The sequence below is a fragment of the Chaetodon auriga genome, chromosome 8 (assembly GCF_051107435.1).
Source record: "Chaetodon auriga isolate fChaAug3 chromosome 8, fChaAug3.hap1, whole genome shotgun sequence".
Lineage (NCBI taxonomy): Eukaryota > Metazoa > Chordata > Actinopteri > Chaetodontiformes > Chaetodontidae > Chaetodon > Chaetodon auriga.
The window spans coordinates 17,129,147-17,154,119 of NC_135081.1; the positions used below are offsets into that span (position 1 = coordinate 17,129,147).

The 24,973-nt window shown below is 42.1% G+C and overlaps 3 protein-coding genes across 4 annotated transcripts; 2 read left to right on the plus strand and 1 right to left on the minus strand.

The window, feature by feature from the left end:
* The first annotated feature begins 216 nt into the window (after nucleotides 1-216).
* On the plus strand, nucleotides 217-5,472 carry zdhhc11 (zDHHC palmitoyltransferase 11). The gene is made up of 11 exons (XM_076736334.1): nucleotides 217-489; nucleotides 1,638-1,856; nucleotides 2,268-2,446; nucleotides 2,530-2,631; nucleotides 2,732-2,856; nucleotides 2,975-3,130; nucleotides 3,235-3,353; nucleotides 3,437-3,486; nucleotides 3,571-3,634; nucleotides 3,727-3,805; nucleotides 4,089-5,472. The coding sequence occupies exons 2-11, from the start codon at nucleotides 1,638-1,640 to the stop codon at nucleotides 4,235-4,237; spliced, it is 1,242 nt and encodes a 413-aa protein (XP_076592449.1). The 5' UTR covers nucleotides 217-489; the 3' UTR covers nucleotides 4,238-5,472.
* A 671-nt stretch (nucleotides 5,473-6,143) lies between these two features.
* On the plus strand, nucleotides 6,144-20,204 carry tppp (tubulin polymerization promoting protein). Of its 2 annotated transcripts, none has more exons than XM_076736350.1 (5): nucleotides 6,144-6,980; nucleotides 12,784-12,864; nucleotides 13,549-13,884; nucleotides 17,880-18,033; nucleotides 18,117-20,204. In XM_076736350.1, exons 2-5 carry the CDS (start codon nucleotides 12,851-12,853, stop codon nucleotides 18,324-18,326), a joined length of 714 nt encoding a protein of 237 aa, XP_076592465.1. In that variant the 5' UTR covers nucleotides 6,144-6,980; nucleotides 12,784-12,850; the 3' UTR covers nucleotides 18,327-20,204. The 2 variants fall into 2 exon arrangements, with proteins under 2 accessions (XP_076592465.1, XP_076592463.1); XM_076736348.1 differs by lacking the exon at nucleotides 6,144-6,980 and adding an exon at nucleotides 11,593-12,111.
* cep72 (centrosomal protein 72) lies at nucleotides 18,740-24,775 on the minus strand. The gene is made up of 14 exons (XM_076736347.1): nucleotides 24,692-24,775; nucleotides 24,325-24,455; nucleotides 23,709-23,901; nucleotides 23,523-23,631; nucleotides 23,055-23,212; nucleotides 22,908-22,951; nucleotides 22,780-22,822; nucleotides 22,296-22,412; nucleotides 22,003-22,178; nucleotides 21,828-21,912; nucleotides 21,569-21,747; nucleotides 21,355-21,481; nucleotides 21,164-21,275; nucleotides 18,740-21,056 (listed from the first exon to the last, which is right to left on the minus strand). The coding sequence occupies exons 1-14, from the start codon at nucleotides 24,765-24,767 to the stop codon at nucleotides 21,035-21,037; spliced, it is 1,572 nt and encodes a 523-aa protein (XP_076592462.1). The 5' UTR covers nucleotides 24,768-24,775; the 3' UTR covers nucleotides 18,740-21,034.
* Between the last annotated feature and the right edge of the window lie 198 nt (nucleotides 24,776-24,973).

Below are 24,973 nucleotides of genomic sequence, written 5' to 3' on the forward strand. Positions count from 1 at the left end.
TCCCTCTTGCTTTCTAGAGGAAAAGAGCATTGGCTGTTTTGGGGGGAGCTTTTATTCTCCAGGGCCTGAAAGTATGAAAAAGATCCGCAGGGATTGAGTTTGCGAGGCAGACTACATGCGTGTTCAGTCCGCGAAGGGCCAAGATAGAAAGCTGGTTATCTTGAGGGGAGCCGTCAGTGCGCATGCGCAGTAGGACAGTTTCCATGGCGCTGGGACGACCTGCTGATTGAGTTGTTTCTTCAACTTCTCACTCAGTCCTTCGCTGACATAAATTCAACAACGTTTGTGCCTTTTATCCACTATTACGGGTGTTTTGTTGTTATTTTGCGCTGTCCTGGCGGCGTGTGTTAGCTCACCATGTGAATTTTACTTTTTGAAGCACCGACCCGTCTGACAAACTAATCATGGGATATCAAGCGCTGGAAATCTCCGTATGTCTTTGAATAGGAGCCATTGTAACTCTATGATCGCCGTCTTTCCCCCGCAAAAGTAAGTAATTCTTCATGTGTTGAAACATACAGACCTATTTGCCTACTGGGTGTTGCTGGCATGTTTTAATTGTTTATTATAAGACGTAAAAATTGAAAATACCCGAGCGGGCGGTGTGTGGATTGAATGCATAATGTGGGGTGAGCTGAGGCAGATAACCTCTGATGAAGGTTAGCTGGAGCTTTAGCAGAAGGGAGGCAACAGTTTCCAGGAAGACACACAGCCAAACGTTTCACCTATTACCTCTTTCACTATATTTCACTCCTAGGTCTAACACTGATGAACAAATAAAATTATTAATCGCTTTTTTTTTGTTATGAAGTCCACAAATTGTTGATTGTTTGCAGGTTTTTAGTTCATTTGGGTTTAGCACAACGGCCAAGAGCCAAACATGTGATGTCAGAGCCTTTTTTTTTTTTTTTTTTTTTTTTTTTTTTTACACAGAAAGTGATGTTCCTCAGACTGTGGATCAGCTGTTTTCTGACAGACAGATAATATCCCTCTTGTTATTTATACGCAGTGTTGCCTTCGTCATGTGTCGAGGTGGATAAGGTCCACTGCCTCTGTCTGTTTAATGTTGTCAAGTCACTGAAAACTAGACTAGTGCAGTTAATGCAACAACTCAGCAAGAAACCCTTCCTTCATTATGATGTTCAGTTTCCGGGCTGTAGTTTGCACTTTGGGGCAGAGCTGCAACAATTAATCAATTCTAATTACTCCTCTGTGACAGTGAGCTGAATATCTTTGGGTTGTGGACATTTGAGGACGTCATCTTGGGACTTGGGGAAATACTGATCCATGTAAACAAATTGATTAATCAATCGACAGATCAATCAATGAAAATAATCATTTGTTGCAGCCCTACTTCAGTTGAATTGTATTCCCAGGTTCCTGATACTTTGTCCACCCCATTTATACCAGTGAGGTTAACCTAAGGCTGCTGATTTAGTCGCCAGTGTCTGTCCATAATGGGTGAACAGTCACTATCTTGACGCTCAGCTCATTTTCCTAACTCATTTCCCCAGCAAATGCGGCCACACTATGCTGGAGCCAGGCTGTGTGTGACATGTGTGGATGGATGTTTTTGAGCCACATGGAAGAAACTTTTCCTCCACTGACTGTGTCTCTTCCTCTCTTGCGCTGTCCAGATGAACTGCTTCAGTCAGAGGCTGAGACGCACCGCTCCCGCCCGTGGCAGCAGCAGAAATGAGCTGGTGCCCTCCAAGCCTCCCAGGATGAACGGATGGTCATGGCCCCCTCAGGCTTTCCAAGTGATCGGCTGGCTGCTGTACAGCTACCTCGCCATAGTCAGCTTCGGCATCTACATCCCTCTTCTGCCTGTGCCATGGAGCCATGTGGCCTATGCTGTATCCTTAACGCGCAGCGTGCTGTCATTTGAGCTGACCGTTAAGTGTGAAGCTTTCAGATTTGAATATGGAACAAACATTAGTCTCTGCTGCAGGACAAGACAAGGATTTTATTGTGTGGGCCGTCTGTATGGGCTCCAGTCACACCAGACGTGACTCTGCCTCTGTTTGTGTGGTCTCTATTACGTCCGAAAGACATAATCAGTGGTGTTTTTGTCACATGTTGAATGTGGCATGATGTCAGCGCTGGTTTAAGAACAGTTGATTTCTTCAGAGCTGACTTTATTTCTCACACAAAAGATCCACTTGTGTGCAACAGTTTTCGTTCAGTTTTTGGCACACATTTGCCACACACTGAAAGCATTTTTTCCAGTGTATATTGCTTTTTTCCTTGACTCTTGCTGTGTGCAGCTGATGGCCGTGGCATTCATTGTACACTTTTTTACCCATATTGCTGCTGTGACTATAGACCCAGCAGATGCCAGTGTGAGGGCCAAACAGAGCTATTCCAGCCCAATGCCACTTTTTGACCGGACAAAGCAGCCGCATGTCATCCAGGACCTACGCTGTTATCTGTGTGATGTCAAGGTGTATGTATCCAAAGCCTCTAATGTGATTTTTGCTTTTTTAAATGTTGTGCTTAATGATGTCGACGTAATCATTCTTCATGCAGTGGCCCCAAAGTAAAACACTGTGGTGTTTGCAACAAGTGTGTGGAAGACTTTGATCACCATTGCAAATGGCTGAACACCTGCGTGGGTGGCAGAAACTACTGGTAGGAGAACTTTTTGGATGAACCACAGTACTTCCTGTGTCACGGTTGGCGTTCAAATCTAATGTGTAAATTAACATCCAGCTTTTTGTGTCGTCTTCAGGTGCTTCTTTGTGGCACTGTCCTCTGCTACACTAGGTGTCTTCCTGCTCATTGTTGTCATCTTGTTCATATTTATTCAGCATTACATGGATCCAAACACCCTACGGACCGCCCCACAGTTCAACAGTGAGTCAGTAGAATATTGAGCTTTCATTATCTGACCGAATGGAAGGCACAGAAATGGCTTTCATAGTATTTTTGTTGATTGTATCTTTAAAAGCTAAGTGTGTTGTTCTTTCTGTAGGTGTGCTGGGGAATGGTACCTGGTTGGTGTTTTTACCCTTAGCACCCATGAAGACTAGTTCAGCTGGTCTCCTTATATTAGCCTTTGTCACAGTCCTGCTGAGCATCACCTGCCTGCTGCTGCTCGGCCATCTGCTGGGCTTCCACTTTTACCTCTGTGAGTCACGGTCTTCAAGACCGACATTTAAGCTCTTTTCTCCTCATCCAGTCAACAGTCTTCACCATTTTCCGCTGGTGTGTGTTCTCGTCTTGCCCTTCCAGTTTATAAAGGCATAAGCACATATGATTATGTGAAGATGAAGCGCCAGAAGGAAGCCAGAAACCGAGACACAGAGGCAAGAAATCCACATGACGCGAAAACCGAAAACAAGGCTCCACAGGTGAGACCTCGCATTGACCTCCCACTGTCACTTGTTTATACGGTCATGTGTATAAAGCATTTGGTTTTTTTTCCCTTTTAAAGACTCAGGAGAGCTCAGTTGACTGTGAGCCAGCATTATCACAGAGTTCAAGGTAAACTAATCACTTCTTGTTAGACACTAATTAAATCGAATTTTGGAGAGAAGGATAATTAATGCCGCTCTGGTTTACCTGCAGTACCTGCAAATTTGACGATAAAGGCTTACTCACAAGCCGGCTTTCAGGGTCCATATGCACTGAGGTAAGCATGCTGACTTACTTTATATTTCCTTTTTGACTGATTTCACCTGCTTCAAATGGCTAATACTGCATTAAAAATCTGTTTTGGTCTAGTTGGAAAACTTTAAGAAGTCAGCGGAAAAGGAGAATAGTTTCCATTATGGCACAGAAAATCCCACTGAGAGCACAGCAAGTAAGTATTCAGGGCTGTATTTACAAACATGGAGGAGCAAGAATATTAGAATTGCCTTCCAGTAAAATACAAACACAATAAGAGAAGGTTCACATTATTTATAAAAGGACTTTTGTTCTCAGGCTGCATCACAGTGTAAAGAGCTGTGTGTAAAAGTGTAAATGAATTGTAAATACAGTATGCATACAAATGCAATTTTGTCAGTTATCTTTATTAGTTCAGAGTATTTGTCTTTGCAGTGTGTAAATAGTACTTATCTCTTCTTGTTTCCTCTGTCTGAAAGGGGAAATATGTATGAGCAGCATCAAAAGCTGGAAGCCTGACAGTGATGAAGAGGCTCAGAGGGCCAGCGTGAAGTCTGCTGACAGTGTTCCTGGAGTGCAGGACCCTCTGGGCAGCTCAGTTATGACTCCAGATGATACTTTGCAGTAGCTGATGTCTGCATGGTGGTGCATCAGGATATTCTGCGACGAGGAACTATTTATTTTGAAGATATGCCTCATGAAACTGAGCCACACAACCAAAGGACCTCTTGGACTTGACGACAGCAGTTTGATACATAACTGTGGACCTGTACTCGTGTTTTGTTCCTTTTTATCGACGCTATGTGTTTTTATGATGACAGTTGAATTATTTAAAGCATTGTTTTATTTTTGCTTTTTCCACAAAACTGGCACTGTCCAGTGATTTGATAGTAAAGACTATGAATTTACATTTCCATGTTTGGTTCATTATTTTTCTTCTTCAGCATACTTGACCACATAGTGGCACTATAGACAGCCAAAGTTGACCTCCTCTAGATGTTTCTGTCTATATTCTAAGCTGAACAGTTTGGATTTACCAGCGACATATGAACACTCATTCATCAGCAACAGCTTGGTCTGTAGCTGAGACGCACGTTGGGCGACAGACACAGCAATCAGTGCAAGAGGCAACATTTAGGCAAGTAATGTTGACCTGAAAATATATTTCTTAGTGAGTGAAATGGGTGTCCCGCCAGTTCGTCATGAGGTTTGTGGCAATATGACAAGTGTCACTGGGCAGAGCAATAGATTCAAAAGATCAAGATTTGAAGAAAACAGCAGGACTATGAGGTGGAGATGTTGCACAAAGCTCCCTCATCATTTCTACTTCATGTGTTCATCACCCAGCTTGTTAAAGGAGCCTCTCTACTCTTAGATGAATGTGGATTAAGCTCAGCAGTTCTTTACCTCTGCAGCACCTGCAGGCTCATGTGCTCACTGGTTCTGAGCAGGATGTTTTGAAGGCCCAGGAAGGTGACTTGTTTATTGGTGGTATAGTGGAGAGACTTGAGCTGCTACTGAAATTCAATGATGAGGTGTTTTTTCCTATTCTGACAAATGTCTACTGAAACTCTTCATTAACAAATTATTTGAATTTGTCTTTTTCACAGTATGAATTTCAAGAATATATCTATATATTTTTAGACATTTATGCCTCTATTGTATTGATTATAGCTGCCAGTTCAAGTGTTGTCTTGTATCTTGTGTTTGTACAGTGTCATATTTTCACCACTCAGGGGCATGGACCAGAAATTGGTATGTTTGACCGGAAATTAAAGTATTTTGTTTGCTTTCTTTAACAGTCTCTTGTTTCAGAGTGGACTGTCTGTGATGTGACCAACAATAAATGGGTGAATATTGTTCTACAAAGTGTGATATGTAGTTATGTTTCAGTTATCAAATATCATATAATAATGTGAAGTGTGATTTGGGCCACATGTATGTGTGGTGTCATGTAATGTGGAGTCTTTGTGGTCCCCAGTGCACCAATAGTCCAACGTAAATAACTTTCTTCTTTTTACTGTTTGTCTGAAAGAACAAATGCTTGTAAGCAACACAAAAAGCTGGAAGCTTCAAACTGTCAAGTTAACAAAGTAGGAGCATTAATTAAGTTGCTTGTAAATATAAATTTTTTGGTCTCCTATTTGTTATTTTCAATGAGAAGGGGAATTTCTGAGAAACAAATGCTGGAAGCCTGAGTCAGATGAAGCTCAGAGAGAAGACAGATGCTTAATGAAAGGCTGTGTCTCATATAAAGTTGACTTGGACAGGATGCCACAGGTGTGACTGACCTCAAAGAACATCCTTTCAGTCTAATGGACATTTTCTAAAAAGTTAAGATGAAGTCACTTTTGCTTTGCTCCTTGTTGTACAGTGTGTGGTTTCATGGTTTCACAGTTTTAGCCCAATTTGACAGTAAAGGCTGCATTTGACCACGTGGTGGCGCAATTGAAGCAGCTTGCGGTGGACTATTATGTCATGAAGCGATTACGCGCAGTCCAGCCTGCTTTCATCATGAAGCCTGTCATCACTCTGGGCCTTGTCTTTCGCTCACAGGCGTGCATGTTTTACCTCTTGCCCCACTCTTTGAATTGCACATCTGAGAGCTTGGCACTGCTTTATCATCAGTGAGACTGGAGGTTACATAATGTCCATCCATGTCCAGCCATTAAGCTGCTCCTCGTTGTGTAACACATTACTGCGCTGGACATCAGAGGAGGAAGTTTGAGAGGGCAGCCTTGGGAGGATGAGCATCCGTCTTGAGAGGATGTTGAAAAACGTTTTTTATTTGTTTTGACAAACTGCTCATCATGATATGAAGCCCGGACAGTCACTTCCCTCTGGCCACCATCGGGACATTAAGACATTCTGTGCTCAGATAAGAGCAAGGATCAGATTTATTTATGTTTTTATTGCTTTTGTATGTGACCATTGCCCTCTGAGATGCATTTCCTGACTATGGCTCATGATACCTCTCTCTCACACACATAGACACACACACACGGGGGCTTCTCGCTGGTTGTTTATTAATGAAGATGAAATCCCCTATATAAAACCAAGCGCGCCCTTTGTTTACATCCTCCACCCCCGCCTCTCAAAAGCACTAAAAAGATGCTCGGGGCTCATACTGCCTGTTTATCAGCGCTCCACTGAGCACCATCACAGCCCGCAACGACGAGGCGAGAGGAAAACAAGCCCGTCGCACTCGGCTGCAGCCAATCAGCGGGCTGGTTTCTCTTCAGCATCTCGGGGGGACCGAGGCGTCGAGAGGACTTGAGCTCAGGCTGCGAGGAGGAAACAGACCTGAAGACTCTGCGACGCGCAGTTATGGTTTTGTGAATTTGACAGAAGGTGGAGGATTACGGCACCAGGTGATTGAAACGGATTTATTGGTTTATTAGCTGATGCGAATCGCAGCTTGTTTTGGCTCAAGGTAGACCTGCATGTTTTGACAATCTGAAAAATGAAGAATTCGATGACACAAATTCAGCTGATTGGTGTTAGGTGTGGGTTTTGTTTTGTTTTGGCGTCTCCGCATGCTTCCTTTATGCTGCCATTGAAATAGAAGACACCCTGTAAGCTGCGAAGACGTGTGGCAACATGTTTTTCACTCGGTTGAGTACAATATGAAAGGTTTGTTGTGTTTTTTCTGTTTTTTAAAAAAATCTGTGTTGCCATGTTCTGCAATAGCAGGCACGCACGAGGGGCTGACAATAACAAACGGATCACGTGGACTCTGTGTGAATCTGACATTTTGCAAGTTTATGTAACATATTTGACTGAGACACAGAGGTTCAGCCAGCAGCTGCAGCCGCGTCCTGTAACATAAACACGAGCTGTTCCTCCTCTGTTTATCTTTTAAACGTGGGCTCGGTGAGAGTCAGAGTGGAGGAATCTCCAATAAGCACCATTATTGGTTAGACAGAATGATTGACAGTCCGTTTGGCCTGTGGCTGCAGCCTTCATGCCAAGCTGTTGGGTTACATGTAGGTAGTTACATAATTATGCATGAAAGAAAAAAAAAAAGTATTCCTCCTTTTATTGTCATCCTGATTTTCTGTTAATTGAGTTCTGAAGCATGAGTGAGGGTAATAGGAGGCAAGTTATATGGATTTGGTGTAATTATGTGTATGTTGATTGCTTGATAGAAAATTAATGTCCAGAATTGAATTAGCTCCACTGCTGCTGTTTATAGCAGTAGAAAAGAAGTTATTATTGCATTACGTTGTTTATTCAAAGACAGTACACCTGAGGAGGGTAATATGCTTATTCCTTCTCAGTGAGTGGTTTCAGAGCTGCGTTCTCCCCATAGGTTGAATTAGGTATGCATGAGAAGAAGACACAGTCACTGAGTTTGTCCCAGATTTTACTGTTCTTAGTTTCGTTGCACTAGTCCAACAGCCTTTGGGTTCTGTCACAAACAATTAACCTCAGAGTGTAAATTACCCTATTTTGTTTGTGGTGACTCATATTCGGGTCAGGTTTACAAAATAATGGGAATGCTTTGGGGTAAAATGAAGTATTGTGGGATGACAGCATTGTCTTTACTACAAGAAACCAAAGGGAGGATTATTTATTCACTTTGACCTTAACATTAGGGAATAGCTGCTATTGTGGTTTCACTGCGTTTTCATTATTCAGCTGCTAGATTATAAATTATTGTAAAAGAGATGACATTCCAGAGACTTTAAAATGAGCTATCTTAATTAATTAAGTTAGACATTATGGAACACAGTCTGGTTTCTAAAAGTCTCTATCTGGACTCTAATCACAGCTAATTTGCTGCTGGCTCAACAGGCCTCCCTCCATCTGAGCCTCGTCAGGGACACTGCTGTCTCTGGCATCACATATTCCTCACAAATGTGGGGTTGTATAAGGACCCCCGGGCTTTCTTTACACTGCCTTATACCTCTATTTGGTTTGCTGCTGCTGCCAACAATAACCACTGCAGCTAATTTCAAACATCTTGTTTTTCTACTGCACAATGCCTGCCAAGATCTTTGACTCACAAAGCAGTTATAGGGTTTAGGGAGGGGGGACTGACAGAGACAGCATGGTGGTGACCTCAGACCTGGGCTGCAGCACGCTGATGTCATGCCCTCTCTCCTTGTGTCTTCGGGTGGAGAGTGAGGGTGGGGCGACTGTGGCCAAACTGGGAAATGTTGGAAGTTGCACTGAGTGGTTTCAGGTGAACAATCCTGAAACAATGTTGAGGCCATGCTGAAGGCTTGTTCATAAGGCATATTTTTGTTATTACTGAGCAAAACCAACAATGTGTTTGTCCATTTCTCTGTTTTCCAACTTCCCCGTGCTATCTGTGGCACACGGCCACAAACCCATTCTTCTATGGAAGATGTGACTCTGCAAAAAGGTTCACAATTATCTTGTTTATTATTATTATTAAGTCCTAAAACAGCAGAGCACTGTAGTTTTTAGCAAACATTACTCAAGTACAAGTAAACAGGGCTTTTGTTGGGGACCATTTTCAGCCGCAGAGTTAGAGTTAGAGAGTATTTACTAGTTATGTATTTTGCCTTCACTAGTTTAAAGTGAAGATGCACAGAGGAAACACAGAGAGAGAGGGAGAGGGAGAGAGGGGAATCCCTGGAATTGAACGAGGATGTTGAGATTACGCCACTATGAACCCCTCTAGGACAGTGTCTGTGGGGTTAACTAAAAAAGAACTACAATGCCCACGTTCATAGTAATGAAAGAACACTTCAGCCAGTGCAACACTGTGGTTCATTAGGGCTGCAAATAATGATTATTTTAATTACTGCTAATCTGCAGATCATTTTCTCAATGAATGGATGAATCATTACTATTTCCCTGAGGCCAAGGTGATGCCATCAATTCTTTTGTTTCGTCTAACCAACAGAGCACTTGAACAATTAAATGTTTTGTTTGAAAAAAGTAAAAATGAATCAGTCATCAAAGTAATTTTGAGTGGACTAATCATTGGTGCGGTACGGTTCTCTGCTGTGTTTGAGTAGTTTTAGGGCAACGATGGAGGTTTAAGGCCCAGAGGAGTAGTACTTACTCCCAGAAAGCGGGCAGACAAGGTGTAGTATAGATGGAGGTCTGTCTTGAGCAGTGGGGAGGGGGCAATGATGATGTTTTTTACATTTTGATAGACTGACACTGTCACATTCCAGAGCAGTAGCCTGGAAAGGACACTGATCTGGATAGAAAGCAGATGGGATCTTTGCATGCCCACTCACCACGATGGCATGATGGAGGAGTAGACTACTGTTAAACACTTTGCTCTCTCTCTCTCATACACACACACACACACACACACACAAACACACACACACACATACATGCACATCACTCTGACAACAGTGTCTTCATTTTGTGAGTTAAACACCATCTGCCAAACGAACAGCTAAACACAAATTTTTTGGTTTTTGGTATTTTATCCTGCGTGTTGTCTGCTGGCCGATCTCCTCCCTTGAGAACGAGTAGAATGTTCCAGAGTATTGTTGCTATGAATAGATGCAGTTCAAAATGGGTCAATTTATGGTTAAAGCACTCATCTGTGCAGTGTATTGCCAGAAGGGGAGTGTATGTAAGCATGCTGTCATCCAGTCACAGATTTGTCTCTGGAGATCTGCCCTAAACCAAATGGCTTTTCGTTTGGATGTGGCAAAGTGGGGCAGAAACAAGGCACAGGACAAAACTGCTCTGAAATGATGCCTGTATTTGTCTGATTTTGAGCAAATACCATTAGAGTAGCAATTCAGAAAGGTAAAGCTTTACTGTACCAACTGGTCTCTACTCCACACTAATGATACAACTAAAAAAGCTCTGTCCTTTCATCTGTGTTCCTCTCTAGGCTACTGAACTGCAGTGTTAATGACCTCTCTCATGTACTGAACATGATGTGGTTTGAGGAGGCTTGTTGTACTTGGAGGACTTGAGGCACTTGAAACTACTGACTATAAATTGGAGGAGGACAGTGAAAAGATTCCTTTGTTTCCCATCGATTTTGCTGCTGTCATTGAAACACAAAGGAAAGCACACAGCAAGTGGCTGATTTGTTTGAAAGGATGTGGATCCCCACTGAAAGTAAAGTTGATCATGATGGAATTTCACTGTGGGCATAACAGGAAGCTGCAACAAACAACTGAAGCAGGGAACATCAAAACCTGCATCACATGATAATATAAAGATTTTAGTGGACTGTGTTTCCATGTAAAGTACGTTATTAAGAGTAATAATCCTTCCTTTGCATTACAATATGATTCTATTGGTTATAAAATAGCAGGTCCCCACTTAAACTTGGAACTGTGTTCATTAATAACTCCAACATGTGCGATGATCTTTTATAAATTAAGTATCTTTGGGTATTGGACAAAACCTTGTGGACATTTTCCACTATTCTCTAGACTAAATTGTTAAGCAATTTAAAAAAAAAACAAAAAACAAAAAACCCCCCACATCAATCAGTATTGAAAGTAACTGGACATGGCAGCCTTAGATGTGATTGCATTAGTTTCTGTGAAAAAACTCACACTGGTGTCTCATTTTCCAAGTGGAGCTTTATAATAGCACTGATCTCTGGACTCCATCTGTTAAGATAAAATATGATTTGTTCTTGAAGATTACTTTATATCAGATAAATACAAGTGGTGCACAAAATTATGCCTTGAACCCCTTAAACTATGGTCCAGTAACAAGGGCTGCAGATGAATTAAATACATGTTTTATAACTTCTGAGGCGAGAAATCATTTTCATTCATTTGTTTTCTTTGGAAGTATACTGAATAGTAAGTTATGAGTGCAGCAAAATGCATTTTGATTGATAACTGACTTCTCTCGTAGTGATGTAAATATACTTTACACGTGCAGCTCATTGGTGATTCTCTATGCTTGAGAAATAAACAACCTCTATAACTCCGTCTGCATTGTCCTGAGTCCTGGATGACGTATGACTACAAAACCCCTGCCATGAATAGTGGTACTCTGCGATGTCACCACGTGTGTATGTGTGAAGAAATGGCCATGGGTCAGACAGAGAAGCCACGAGCACTGGACAAAGGCTTCCCAGTGTCTGCTGCTCTGAATGCCATTATTCACACACGTTAATAATCTCTTCTTTTTCTCCCGTAAGAATCGACATCCTGATTATAATGGCTTTATGCAGTGTCAGTCGTGGAACTTTTGTACCCATTTAAGTGTCGACTGGCCTGAGCAAGGTCAAATTGGCAATCTCTGGCCACAGGGTCGTGGAGACAAAACCCTTTATGCTTTGCATGGTGCCATTGGGGGTGAGTGACTGCATGTTAAAGGCGACTTGCTTGAAACTTTTCTAGCTGGAGCAGACGGTTTAGTCCACAGGACACGGCATCTCTCTCCAGTTGGCATTTTGTTTACCTATTTAAACTGCGGCAAGTGCCACTGCTGGCAAATTGTTTTAGAGACTTTGCTGGGGTGTACCGCGCCATGGCACCACACGTCCTTTAAGGATGCTGAGCTAAGTATGGGAACAGCTGAAAGGTGAGCAGAGCACCATCACTTGCGACAAATACAGCTCAGGGTTACATTATCTTAATAGAAACAGCACAAGGCCTTTTTTTTATTGCTATTTTGCATGTTAGTAATTCGATTTTCCTGCATCTCACTTAAGGAATAATGATTAGGGTGAGCACTTTGGATGTCGTTCAAGTGTGACGCTGATTTGAGAAGGTGACATGCTGCTGCTCTGCACACAGAGATGCAAATCAGGGTGATGATGTGTATAGAGTGGAATCCCTACAGCGCTCATCTTGCAAATCCAACCTTTAAGATCTGTCACAACGAACAATAATTAACATTGAGGTGTTGATCTGGAAGGAATTTGGTGTTAATGATGATGAAGAGGCTTTTGATGTAGCTCTTTGTGAAGCTGTGGTTATTATTCAGTCTATTCTGAAGGCTTTCCTTAAATGTAGCTCCGTCTGTGTGTCTGTGTATGTATTCCAGACTGGATTAGACATTATGTCATAAATAATTGTGCACGATAAAAGGATGATGAGGACAAGAGTGGAATATTGCATGCTTTTGTAGTGTAGCTGCATTAATTGCTTTAATTTAATTCTTTTCTTTATTATGCCTTCCACTCACTGGCACTCACATCTGCACAGACACATCCTCTCACAGTATTCACCTCCATTCTCATCTTTTCCACAGCACAAAGAGAAAACAAAAGTCAGCTAATCCGAGCACTGTACAGAAGGAACCAAATTCCTGCACCAGCATGGCAGACCAGAAGTAAGTTTTCGGTGTCGTCTCCAGTATAATGAGCTTTCGCTTCACATTTTGTGTTAGTTCAAATATCCATCTGCTTTCTTGGTGCTCGATTTGTGCGCCTTTGAATTCCACAGAGATCTATTTATATCCTTCACCTCTGTGCCAGAACACGTAAGACATCTGCCCATTCACAGGCAGCGTGAGCACAGAAACACACCTCTGGAGAGTCTAATCTCGCCTGTGACACAGAAGTACCGTACAATACGGGACAGCCAAAAGACAAACTAGCATGCCATGTCTTGATCTTAAGATCCAATGTTCAGTTTCTCCAAAAGAGTTTGTCCGTTGCAAGTCTTGCAGAACAGGATTACATCAGATGTACTTCAGCCAAATATCCTCTTCCTCCTCCTTGGTGTACAGGCATGTGATTAAATGTCTATTTCTCTTGAATCTGATGATTTAGATTAACCTGTTTTCCTGAAAAACTTACTGGAATTATTTAATGTTGTTAATTAACCTTAATATGCCCCACTGACTGCTCTTCTCAAACCACTTGTGTTTAAATGTGGTTTAAATGAGTGGCTTCCGTGCATATACTGCACATTTTCCATTATATTATCTCAGCTGAAAACTGCCATGTATACCTGTTACATCACATGTTCAGATGATGATCATCAGATGATGTTGTATTTTTTTCCCTCTCAGAGACAACATAGACGACTTTAAAGTCCAGACAGCCAAGCATCCAAACATGGCCTCGGCCCCTTTACGGCCACACAGTGAACAGTCTAAAGACCGGACATCCAAAAGGCTTTCGTCCGAGTCTAATGGGACCAGTGAAGGAGGTGTGGGGTCGTCCACGCCAGTGGAGATAACGGCGTTGGAAGAGTCGTTTCGGCGTTTTGCCATCCATGGTGACACTCGTGCCACCGGCAAGGAGATGCATGGCAAGAACTGGTCCAAGCTCTGCAAGGACTGTGGCGTGATTGACGGCAAGAACATCACCCTCACTGACGTGGACATCGTCTTCAGCAAAGTCAAGTAAGAAAGGCATCAAATGCATAGTGCATTTAAAGCTAAATACTGTCAATTCTCTCTGTGTCTATATGGGTTTGTATCCTCTGAAAGTCTGTGTAATCTTCCAACCTTTGAGCCAGCTAAGATTTTGTAACAGGCATGCTACTACAGGATTGTCTTCTTTTACTATATCGTGCTGTTTTACTGTTGCAACAGCAGAGATGACTGCAGGCTTAGTCACCTAAGCCAGCATGCCCGAAAGGCCACTAAAGGGGTGCAGAAAGGGTAGCACTGTGGTTGTAAAAAACAGAGGTGGAGATGAAAACTGTCTCTGAACGAAGGATATTTCTTTTCTATTTCATTAGTGTTCAGAGAATTGAATCAATGGCTTCGTCTTCAGCACACAGTCAAGTAAACCAGGCACCGACCTTATTGTACGCTGACTGACGAGCCAGAGAGGACAATGAAAACTGACTGCAGTTGAAAGAATTAATTAAGATGTCAACTGTTTCTTCATGTTTCACTAGTGCCTGTACCAATGAAATATTAACATGAACTGATATTTTCAGGCACTATTCTGGAAGCTGCCTTTGTTTTGTATATTAAGTTTGGTCAGCTGAATCTGTCCATCAGAAACAGCAGCCAGAGCAAGAGGCCAAGATGGCTCATCCTGCGTCTCCTCAGGCCAGGTTGACTCATCCCTTACCGCTTGATTTAAGTGAAGTAGAGTCGAATAATAAGCTGTAGCCTCAATATTATTTCACAGAAGAAGACAAACTTTTCATCTGTACAGCTGTGCTTTCATTTACAAAGTGTATTGCATGTCTGCAAACCATTTGGATTGATAACACATTGACAGATGAGTGCAAATATCTTCCCCACCACACTCATCTGCAGGAAGATATATACAGATGTACCCCACGTTGGAAAGATAAAAGCTGCTGTTAGAAAGGACAGGGCTCTTTGCACATGGTTGTATTGGAGATCTTCATTCATACACAAAGCAGCTTTTTACCCTGGCTGAATGTTGTGAATAAAGATTGTCCTGCTAGACAGCACCAAAATAGAAGAGAATGGCTGGAAGCCACTCATCATCGAGTCTCGCTGCAGGGGTGAAAAATGTCTGCTTGGAAATCTCAAATTGATTTAGTGCTTTTTCCGTCTTCTGCTGGTGTGTAATCATAGTTCAGTCTCCGTCACTTTGTGTACACACTTATATACAGGAGGTTCCAAAATGGTTTTTAGTGTTATTTTCTGTTTGAGACTGTTTGTTCCTGTCTTTATAATAGGAGAGTGCTCCAGTATTTAAGAAATGTGTTTCCACAAAGCTAATGCTTCTATTTTAATAGAAGCATTAGCTTAGCGTATGCTTTTAAGCATACACTGCAGTGGAAACTAAAATGGCTTACTTTTTAATTTCTGATATCATGCGTATTAAGTAGAAAGTTGCACAGATATAATGTATAAGGTACTCAGCTGAGGCAGGATCCAGTCCTCAACCACAGCCTGTACAAGGCCGTGCATGTGCCTTCAGATGCTAGAGACTCAGACTGACTTGTACTTTTGACCAGGTTTTTTTTATCCATGTTTATATTTTGAAGCTTTATCCCAGATCATTCATAGCACGTCTATGCTCCGAAGGTGGCAGAATATAACAATGCAGAATGCAACATGCAGATGAAAGCATAAAAATGATAACTTGCAGTCTACATGTTTTCATGATTACCTTTATTGTGCACTTAGCAATGGAGAGCCTCTGCTGACACATAATGAGCAACTTCACCAAGAAAGTACTCTTAAAGGTCATGCAGGTTTTATAGCTGTTAAGGATATGTATACATCCAAACGGTCCTTCGTTATTTCAGCCATCACTTTTTACAGTGAAGCAAAAGAAGTATCCTTGTTTTTCTGGACTTTGAGTCACCCACATCAACACCTTCACAGTTGGCATGGCAATGGGCGTTCATGTTTACTGCTGTGAACATTTTTCTTGGCAAGACCGGAGTGGGAACTTTAAGCTGACTGTGGGATTTAAGCTTGTTTTCATCACGCTCCTTTGGTGAGCAATATTTTGAAATGTGCAAACAATATAACGCAACCGCTTTAAGGATTTGAGAGAAGAAAGTTCCCCGGCTGCCATACATACGTTCTTTTCGTGGTGAATCTGTATAATGTTGTATACATTAGGTGCTTGGATGTGTGTGTGTCTGGCACGTGGATTTGCAGGCCCTGTTGTCTGAGCTGCACAAGGTCTAATCAGGGAGGACCGTACAGTAGAATCAGTAGAATCTGGACAAAGCCTGTGGTGTACGTACATTTCAGATGCAGCCACAGGATAAAAGGAGGTACAGACTGGGGGAGGGGCTCATGTAGTTTCTGACTGCAGGCATGACTGAGCCGAGGAGGGCTGCCATGCCAGAGATGCAGACCTCCACTTTCCCTTTAATCAGTGTCAAAGCTCTTTGCTCACACACGAAAAATTAAACATCTTAATGAGCACTGGCTAATGACGGCACGGGTGGATGAGTCCTTATTTACTGTGGGTATGGAGGTCTGCTGCAGAACATTGCCTGTCTACTGTGCTGTCTGCCTGCTTGGAGCCAGAACACCGCAGCATAAACTATGGATGAGCTGGAAATCTGTCTTGGGCTAATTAATTACTAGCGTGGTCTTATGGTTGCTTCATTTTCCAGGCTTTGGTAGTATTTCCTCATCACTGAGCACGATTGTAGGTGGTGCAGGGGTATTTTTAAATCGAATAGTCAGTTACCGCGTCAGATCCATATGGACCATATTCTGCAGATGCTTGAACTAAGCGACAGCAGTATCTCAAATGAAAACTTCCACTCCTCCTCTAACCTTTGTCCTTTTTAACCCTTACCGCCGCCGCCTCCTCAGATTGCGATTAGCTGTTTAGTTATGCGGCTTAATCATTTGTGTACTTTGGAGAATGTGTTAGCTCAGTTTGGGGAGATGTGCAGAGGACACGCAGCTATCTTCCCTCATACAGTCGTGGCAGCTGAAAGTCCAGTGTCCCTCCTGACGAGAGACAGGCGCAGAGGAATGGAGCTTTCAAAGGTTCAACACTGATGGATCGCCCAAACAAAAGCAAAAAAAATAAATAAAATAAAATAAAAAATGGGGTCACTGGATGAGTCAAATTAATAATAAAACCAAACATCACTGTTTACTGTAGCTTGTTGCTATGACAGCAGGTTGCCCAGGGAGACTCCAGGCTTTATAGGCCGTTGTTTAGGTGATTTATCACCACAGCGATGGCTGTTTGTATTTGTGTTACTATGCACTTTTAACATGGAGGTGAAACGGGCGCACAGCCAATTAAACTGGAGCGTTCTCAGACGGAGGATGATTGATGATGATGATCTGTGGTATGGTGCTGTCAACGTTACAACGGTTTGATTTTATATGTGAGAATACGAGGATTCACAAAACCCTTCCAGCACTTCGCTGCTTCCAGCAGGTCGAAACGTCTCTGGCTGGGATGAAAACATCAGGGTGATGTTGCAACGGTTTGTCAACTGCCTCAGAAAATATCACGGTTTCACAGTTTACGGTATTACATACTTATTCTGATTACTGTTAGCTGTTGCAATGACCCTTAAAGAGATGAAAAAAGAAGAATCTGATGCATGATATGAAGAGTCGCATTTAATGCCTACAGGTGTGTGTGTGTGTGCGTGTGTGTGAGTGTAAGTCTGTGGAGTTTCTCAGACGACAGTTGAGTACCGAAGCACTGGGAGAAGACATCCAAACAGTGAAGTTTTTATCAGTGCTCATCTCAGTAGTTCACCTCCATGCTGTCTTACATCTGCCATGTTGAAGCGATCACACTTGGCTCCATGTACACTACTCGTTTTCAAGCTTTCAAACTCTTACTGAGAGGCTGTGGAAAGGACCTGCTGACAAAGCAAACCTAAATAGAGTTCCTGTCCCGGGAAACACGGTGATGGGACAAGTGTTAATCCCATGCTTAAGATCCTTTTCCACCTACATTTCAGGAAGAAATCCTCTCGCAACATCACGTACGACGAGTTCAAGGTTGCACTTGGAGAGCTGGCCCGCAAGAAATACAAAGACAAGACTGGAGAGGAGGCCGAGGCCGAGGTGTTCAAGCTGATTGAGGGGAAGGCACCCGTCATTGCAGGAGTCACGGTAAGACTCAAAGCGTGAATGTCACTGACTTCATACCGACAAGGCGCAGAATTCACTCAAATGATTTAAAAACTTCCTCACAGAGAGCCGTGGCTTCCCCGACAGTGACCCGTCTCACGGACACCACCAAGTTTACAGGTTCGCACAAGGAGCGGTTTGACAACACCGGCCGCGGGAAGGGTAAGGCGGGACGAGAAGACATAGTCGACACTTCCGGATACGTCTCGGGATACAAACACCGAGGCTCATACGAAAAGAAAGTGAATAAACCCACTGTGGGCAAACCCATGTGAGGGCGAGGATGAGGAAAAAAAAAAAAACATTTGATCAACTACTAGGATAATTTTCTATTAAGAGTACTCAAAGAAAGCACAAAAGAATAGGATTTCATATATTTTCCCACCCATATATTTTGTGTGTGTGTGTATGTGTGTGTGTGTGTGTGTGAGAGAGAGAGATGATTTTGAGTTCCTCTCTTTGTGAAGTGTGAGAACTGGAAAACTGTTTACATCTATTTTTACAAAGTCATCACCAGCTGGTACATTCCTGTCTGATCGCAAGTTACTGCCAAACACTGAAGAGAACATCGGAGAGAAACTGCTATGCTATGAATATCAGAGCTTTGCTGTTGTGATAGGGCCTTATAATATTAATTGAGCACAATTGAAACGACATGCCAAGAAAAACAGAAGTGGGACAACAGTTTGATGAATTAACAACAATGCACTTTTTAATGGAACATTTTCTATTCCCAGATGTAGCTGAAGAGATGCAGTTTTCATTTTGTGCAGGGTTTCAGTGACAATTGGCACACTTTTCTCACATTGATGTTGTCAGTTTGTTTCTTTTGAAAACTTAAATTCTTAATTCCATCTTCAGTGTTGTTTATCTGCCACCCCCGTTTGTTTAATCCTTTGTTTATTTCATAAGCTCCCACCGTCATTTGAGTCATTTGCCTTCAGCTCAAACCAAGAAAAATAATATTAAGGTTTTTGTCAACTTGTTTTCAACTTCTGGGCGAAAAGACATTTCAGTTCACCGCGAGACCGAACGCTTTTCTCACCGCTGCCGTATCTTTTTGCGTTTGTGAATATGTAAAACATGAAAAACAAAATTCCTTCCATGCAAACCTTTTAAATGTGCAGGAGTTCCTTTTCTTTTCTCTTCCTGTCGCCATCCAGACCTTATTGTATCTCCCCTCACATAAACCATTTTGCTAACATGCTTTTTGAATTTTTAATTGGTGAGTTCAGCTCAATGAGGACGCTCTAACCACAGTAGATGAACTGAGTTGTACAAGATTGTATTTTTAACATTTGACTTATTTCCTCATCAGATTTCTATACAGTAGTTCTAATATATTTGTGGTAAGATTGTGTATATTCTAAAAATTTATAGCCACATGGCTTAATTTATGACACTGGCTCCTTATGTTGTTTTTTTTTCTGTATTGCTGTACTTTGTGCATGTTAATGTATATTGCATTTGATTCAGAAGCATATAGATGACAGTAGGAGTTTGTCATATCTTATCTGAACTGCCGTGCCTGCTGTGAGGACAGACTACTGGACAGACTTAAATATTTTCTTGCTTAAAAAAAAAAAAATAAGTGATGAATATTGAAATCAATATGTATCAACCTGTACATGTACAAAGTCAGCTGCACTCTAATGCTATTATATTTGTTTGTTGGTAAAGAAAACACCTTTTATGGGTGGTACTGTCATCAAAAGTACAAATTCCACTGAAAACAAAAGCAGGGTTTTACTGTTGTATCCTTACACACTGTACGTATGAGATAAAGGGAAAATTGCAAGCAGGTAATAAACTTTTGTAGAATATTTTTCCAACATAGTGACAGTTTCAGACATTTCCTGTAGCCTCAGCTGATAAAGAATCATGCATCAAGTGCAAAACTAGCAGCTATCAGTGTGTCAGTCTTTGTCTGCTGCAGTAGCTCGAATATGATCTGTTTTCTGTGCTTAATGCCAAATACTGTGCACCTTTAATGTGGAGGAACAACATTGTCTTCTTTTCTTTTAAAATAACTTAATGTACTATTGTGCCCCGGTGCATGCAGTGTGTTTTTGTTCTTGTTCTTTCGGCCTCTTAATGTATGTTCATGATTTGTAGTGCATTATTGAAAATAAAAAAGAAAACACACATCTGAAGCTCTCTGCTGAGTAGGTTAAAGGGTGCCAGTCAAAACACACTGGGTTTTTTTTTTTGTTTTTTGTTTTTGGCTTTTTCAGGAACACTGTGAAACTCCCCACCAGTAACACCAACCAGTGACCTGTAACGTTCACATAAAAGCAAAAGCTACATTCAGCTTATGTAGCAGCATCCACATCCTAACCTGCTTTGCCAGGTCTTGCATTAGTGTTTGTGTGAGGAAAGTGCAAGTGTGTGTGTGTGTGTGGCTCTCCAGCCCTAAGGCAGAGGTATAAATAAAGTCACAGTGCAGCTGCTGGAATCTAGATACATTCATTCCACTGCAGTGTACAAAGCAGATGGAGACACGAGTGACCTAAAAAAAAAGAAAAAATGGGGGAAAACAGCTCAGAGAGACAGAATCTTGCCACTGATCCAGGAAATACACTATGACCTCCTCACTAACATTTCCCTCTTTATAATGATTTAACACAACAGCCCTGTCACACACTTATACACAAACTTTCGTGAACTGAATGCCTTCCCCCATTACTGTTTACGTCAAGCAAACACAGCCTATACATATTTTTTTTGAAATAATAAACACTATGCTATAAATACACAAGGACTGGGAACTTAATACACACCAAAAAATAAATGCACATTGCAGTGACAAACCGTAACAATGAATGAAAAACTGTGTGCAGCTGCTGGGCCTCGTGCAGTGAATGCGATGCTAATATGACGCTCTGCACAGCCGGGCTTTGAGGTTTTCATCCTGTTGTGCTCGTCTTCATTCAAACTCTCCTTCAAAGAACACCACTTCTACCTTCAGCTCGGCTAGCAAACACTAGATGGTAGCCAATAGGGACCTGCAGGAGTTGCACAATCACCAACATCCAACAGAGTGGGGCTGATTTAGGTGTAAGAACATCAATTTTGTGTGTGTGTTGACACCACGATGGCTGCATCTTCTTACCTGTGGCTTTCTTGCAGCATATTTGACAATTCCTTGACTTTCTCGGCCTCCTGCACTTTCTCTCTCAGCCCCATGATCTCTTGCCTCAGCTCCTCCACTTGTGTCTGAGCCTCTGAGGAAGCACAGAGTATGAGTAAGGCAAACAGCAAAATACTCACTTGTACAAGTCTGCAACTGGCATTTACGCCCACCTTTAATCTGAGTAATAGGTGAACTTTTCATCATAGACTTGAGATACTGTCGTTCTAACTTGATGAGCTGTTTCTGCAGAGCCACATTTTCCTCCAAGACAATCCTCAGCTGCTCGTTCAGTTTGCCCTGTGTTAGAGTAAAGACAATAAATACAGCGTGCTCACCAAAGCCAGCTAAAGCTCAACATCCTTTTCTAGAGCTGTATCCACTTACAACTGCACTGCGAGCTTCCTCCAGCTGAGCAGAGAGGTTACGGACTTCAGTTTTGTGCCCTTCCTCTCGCACAGCCGCTTGAAAACTCAGTGCATCAGCTTCCCGTCTTAAGGTCCTGACCTCAGCCTCCCAACTGGAAATATCATTTTCCATCATGCCCAGGATCTGGACTGCTTGCGCTGGAGCCAAAAATAGAAAAGATAGTTATTATCTCAGGCCTTCTGTAATCAGATGTCACATTCCCAAAAACCAAACTCACACAGGAAGTTGTTATGATGCCTCTTTCCTGTGAAGTGTTTGTCCACGAGGTTGAGGAACATCTCCAGGGGTTTCCTATAACTACCCTGGGAGGTAGAGTCAGAGTTGAGTTTATAGAGAAAAATATTATTTAATTAATTTATATGATAAAAATAACAAATGAATCAACTTCCCACCCTTTTTTCCTCCTCTGCTTGCTGCGGCAGGCTGGAGCCCCCTTCCGTCTTGTTGAAGCTGGAATAAGTCAGTCTTGGAGGATGTAAGATGGGGTTGGAGCGGTCAGACAGAGTCAAAGCAGGACGACGTGGACTGGGAGGCCGGATGTTAATGAATGAAGAGCTGTGACTTTGATCTGGAAAAATGTTCATAACGTAAATTCATCAACTTGTTAAGAGACTGAAAATTTGGTGTTTGAAGTTTTTTAAGTTCTGACAAAGGATTTTATTAAGTACAGATATTCGGGCCTTACCAGGATTGGGAGTAAAATGCACTTTGGCCACATGTCTGCCTTGTTTGGGGAGGTCTTTTTGCTTTTGTTTTCCAGGCACAGGTCTGCGTTTCTCTACACAGGGGCTTCTGTCGCCACCTAGTGGTGATTTTACACATTGGCATCAATAACTGTAATTTAGTGACCTGTATATTACTATTTGAAGAAAAAGTATTTAATCCCGTGTTCATCCAGCTATGATTACCTGTTCTAATCACCATTAAAAATAAGAGGTACTGATTAGTAACGAGAATGCTGATTTGTCATAAATTGCTCATGGATCATGATTTTTTTTGCTCCACATAAAGCTAGAACTAAAGTAGGGAAACTTGCCATTGAACCATGAAGTATTGCTCATTTCATATAAGCTGTAGGAATCTCCATCCTCATAATAAACCACCCACGTGCACACGACTAACTTTGCATCTCTAATCAACTCTCTGAACAGAGAGCTGCAAAAACCTACCATATTTTGTGCGGGGGTGCCTGAGGATGGATTTAGCAGTTTCCTAAAAAGATAAAGCACATGCAGTATATGATAATGAAGATGTACTACTGGTAACACTGTTTGACCAACTGTGAAATAAAAATCACCTGTTTCGGAGAAGAAGTCCTTTGTTCTGTAAAATCTTTCGATTCTTTAAGACAAAAGACAGTTTGAAAATAAAAGATGTTTGAAAACAAAACTCAAGTTCTACTGGTTTGGATTTGAGAATTAGCTTTTGGACTTTGACATCTTACCTTCTGCCTCCTTGTGAACGGAGTCAGCGAGCGGCCAAGCTTCACTTTGGTCTCCATGATTTGCTGCAACAAAATTCAACACAACCTCATCGCTGTTAGTAAGGAAAGAGGTCCTCTTGGTCAGGTCATCAACAAAAGCCAGTCTCTGATTTCTGCTTCTGAAAACCACAAGGAAGACAAGAAAGACAGGAAAAGGTAGAATACAACAATTTAAAAGAAATACAGGAGTGCATAAGCAAGAGGCAAAGCACAAGTTTCAGACCTGTATCAGGAAGTCACAGCTAGTTAAAGGCTAAAGTGAAGAGATATGTTTTTAGCTTTCTTGTGAAAATATTTCGCGCCCTGCTTCCCTGATATCTATATGTAGTGTGTTCCAGAGCTTTGGGGGTGTTTTCCATGTTCTCCAGGTCTTTGGTAGAGGTGTGATACATAAAGTCATTAAATTTAAGCATCTGACAATCAGTGTACCTTCGATCAGCAGCCTGGTTCAAAGCCGAGCTCCTCTGCTGAGGTAGAAGGTCAGAAGAGAATTGCATTATGGCGGCCCTGTGCTCGGCGTATCTGACTGAACAGCCATCTAGAAAACAAAGGAGGACGCCCAGTTAGGCTGAAAACTGAGATTAGCACAATCTGTCCGACGTGGCTATGTCTTACCGAGTTTGCGAAGACTGGGCATGGCATGCACCAGATGAAGGCGGTAGTGTGGGTGACTTTTGGTCAGAGGGTTCAGCCGGAGATCCAGCTCTCTCAAAGATGGCAGCTCATACAGTACTTCCACCTCTTCAAGGGAAGGTATGCAGTTACGGTACAGGATCAGCCTCTCCAGCACTTTCAAATGTTGAACTCCCTGGACAGGAAAGGGGCCAGGTAACAGTGACAATCAGATACGCTCAAAACAACGTCACTGTACTTTCTGCCTGTGAACAGGCTTGTGGTGAGAGGGAGGGGTGGGTGAAGGAGGGCAGGTGTGTCAGTCAGGCAGCATAAGACACCTGCACAGTACATCTTGGATTTGAATATTTCTAGAAATGTCACCATGTGGCTCTGATGAGGATCTTTAACAAGCCAATAAGCGTGTTGCACTCGGACGGTTTAGCACATGACTTTAGTTTTTTAAAGCAACTTAAAGAAGAAATGCAAGGGAAAAACTGTACGTTAAGTGGTTAACCTTTTCCAGTTGTGACATCAGTTAAGAATAGTGGAATTTGATGAAACATCTACAAACATTCACAGCTTGAAAACACGACCCGGTGTTTAAAGCTAAAGTTACCTGTACGGAAACGAGGGCATTGTTGGAAAGGTCCAGAGACTTCAGCCGGACAAAGTTAATCAGTGCGTTTCCAAGATGCCTGATCTTCCCGTCCTCATACGTCCCCGGGAGGCTCAGTGAGCGGACATCACCTGTTTAAAAAGTATAATTCATGTATAAATGAGACCGCGCTGCATTATTTGGTTCTCATGTATAGAATTGACAATTATTTGGTGGCTATGTTAGCTGTCGTTAGCTTAGCAACTGATGCTACGGTTTGAGACAGTAACTAGCTACAATTGCTTTAGATAACAAAATATTAATGCCACGGCTTGTTAGCTGCTATTTATTCCCATAAAACGTTTGTACTAGCAGGAGAAAATATTACCAAGACAGGGATGTTCTAATTGTAACCTATCGCGTATCCATTGCTCTGTTATTGTTGTCAAGCTCTCCGGCGCCATACTTTTCGAACTTTGGCTGCCTTCAGGTAACGGCTGTTCGTGAACGTTTAACGCTGCCTTAGTTCACGCTACCTGCTAATGCGGTCTTCCTATGACACTTTTTGCTGAATGAAAGTATATTCTTAAAAGTTTGGCTTGCCGTTGTGTGTAAACTAAAGCATTATATTTAAAATGTTAGTTTAACAAAATAGAAATGTATTTCAATT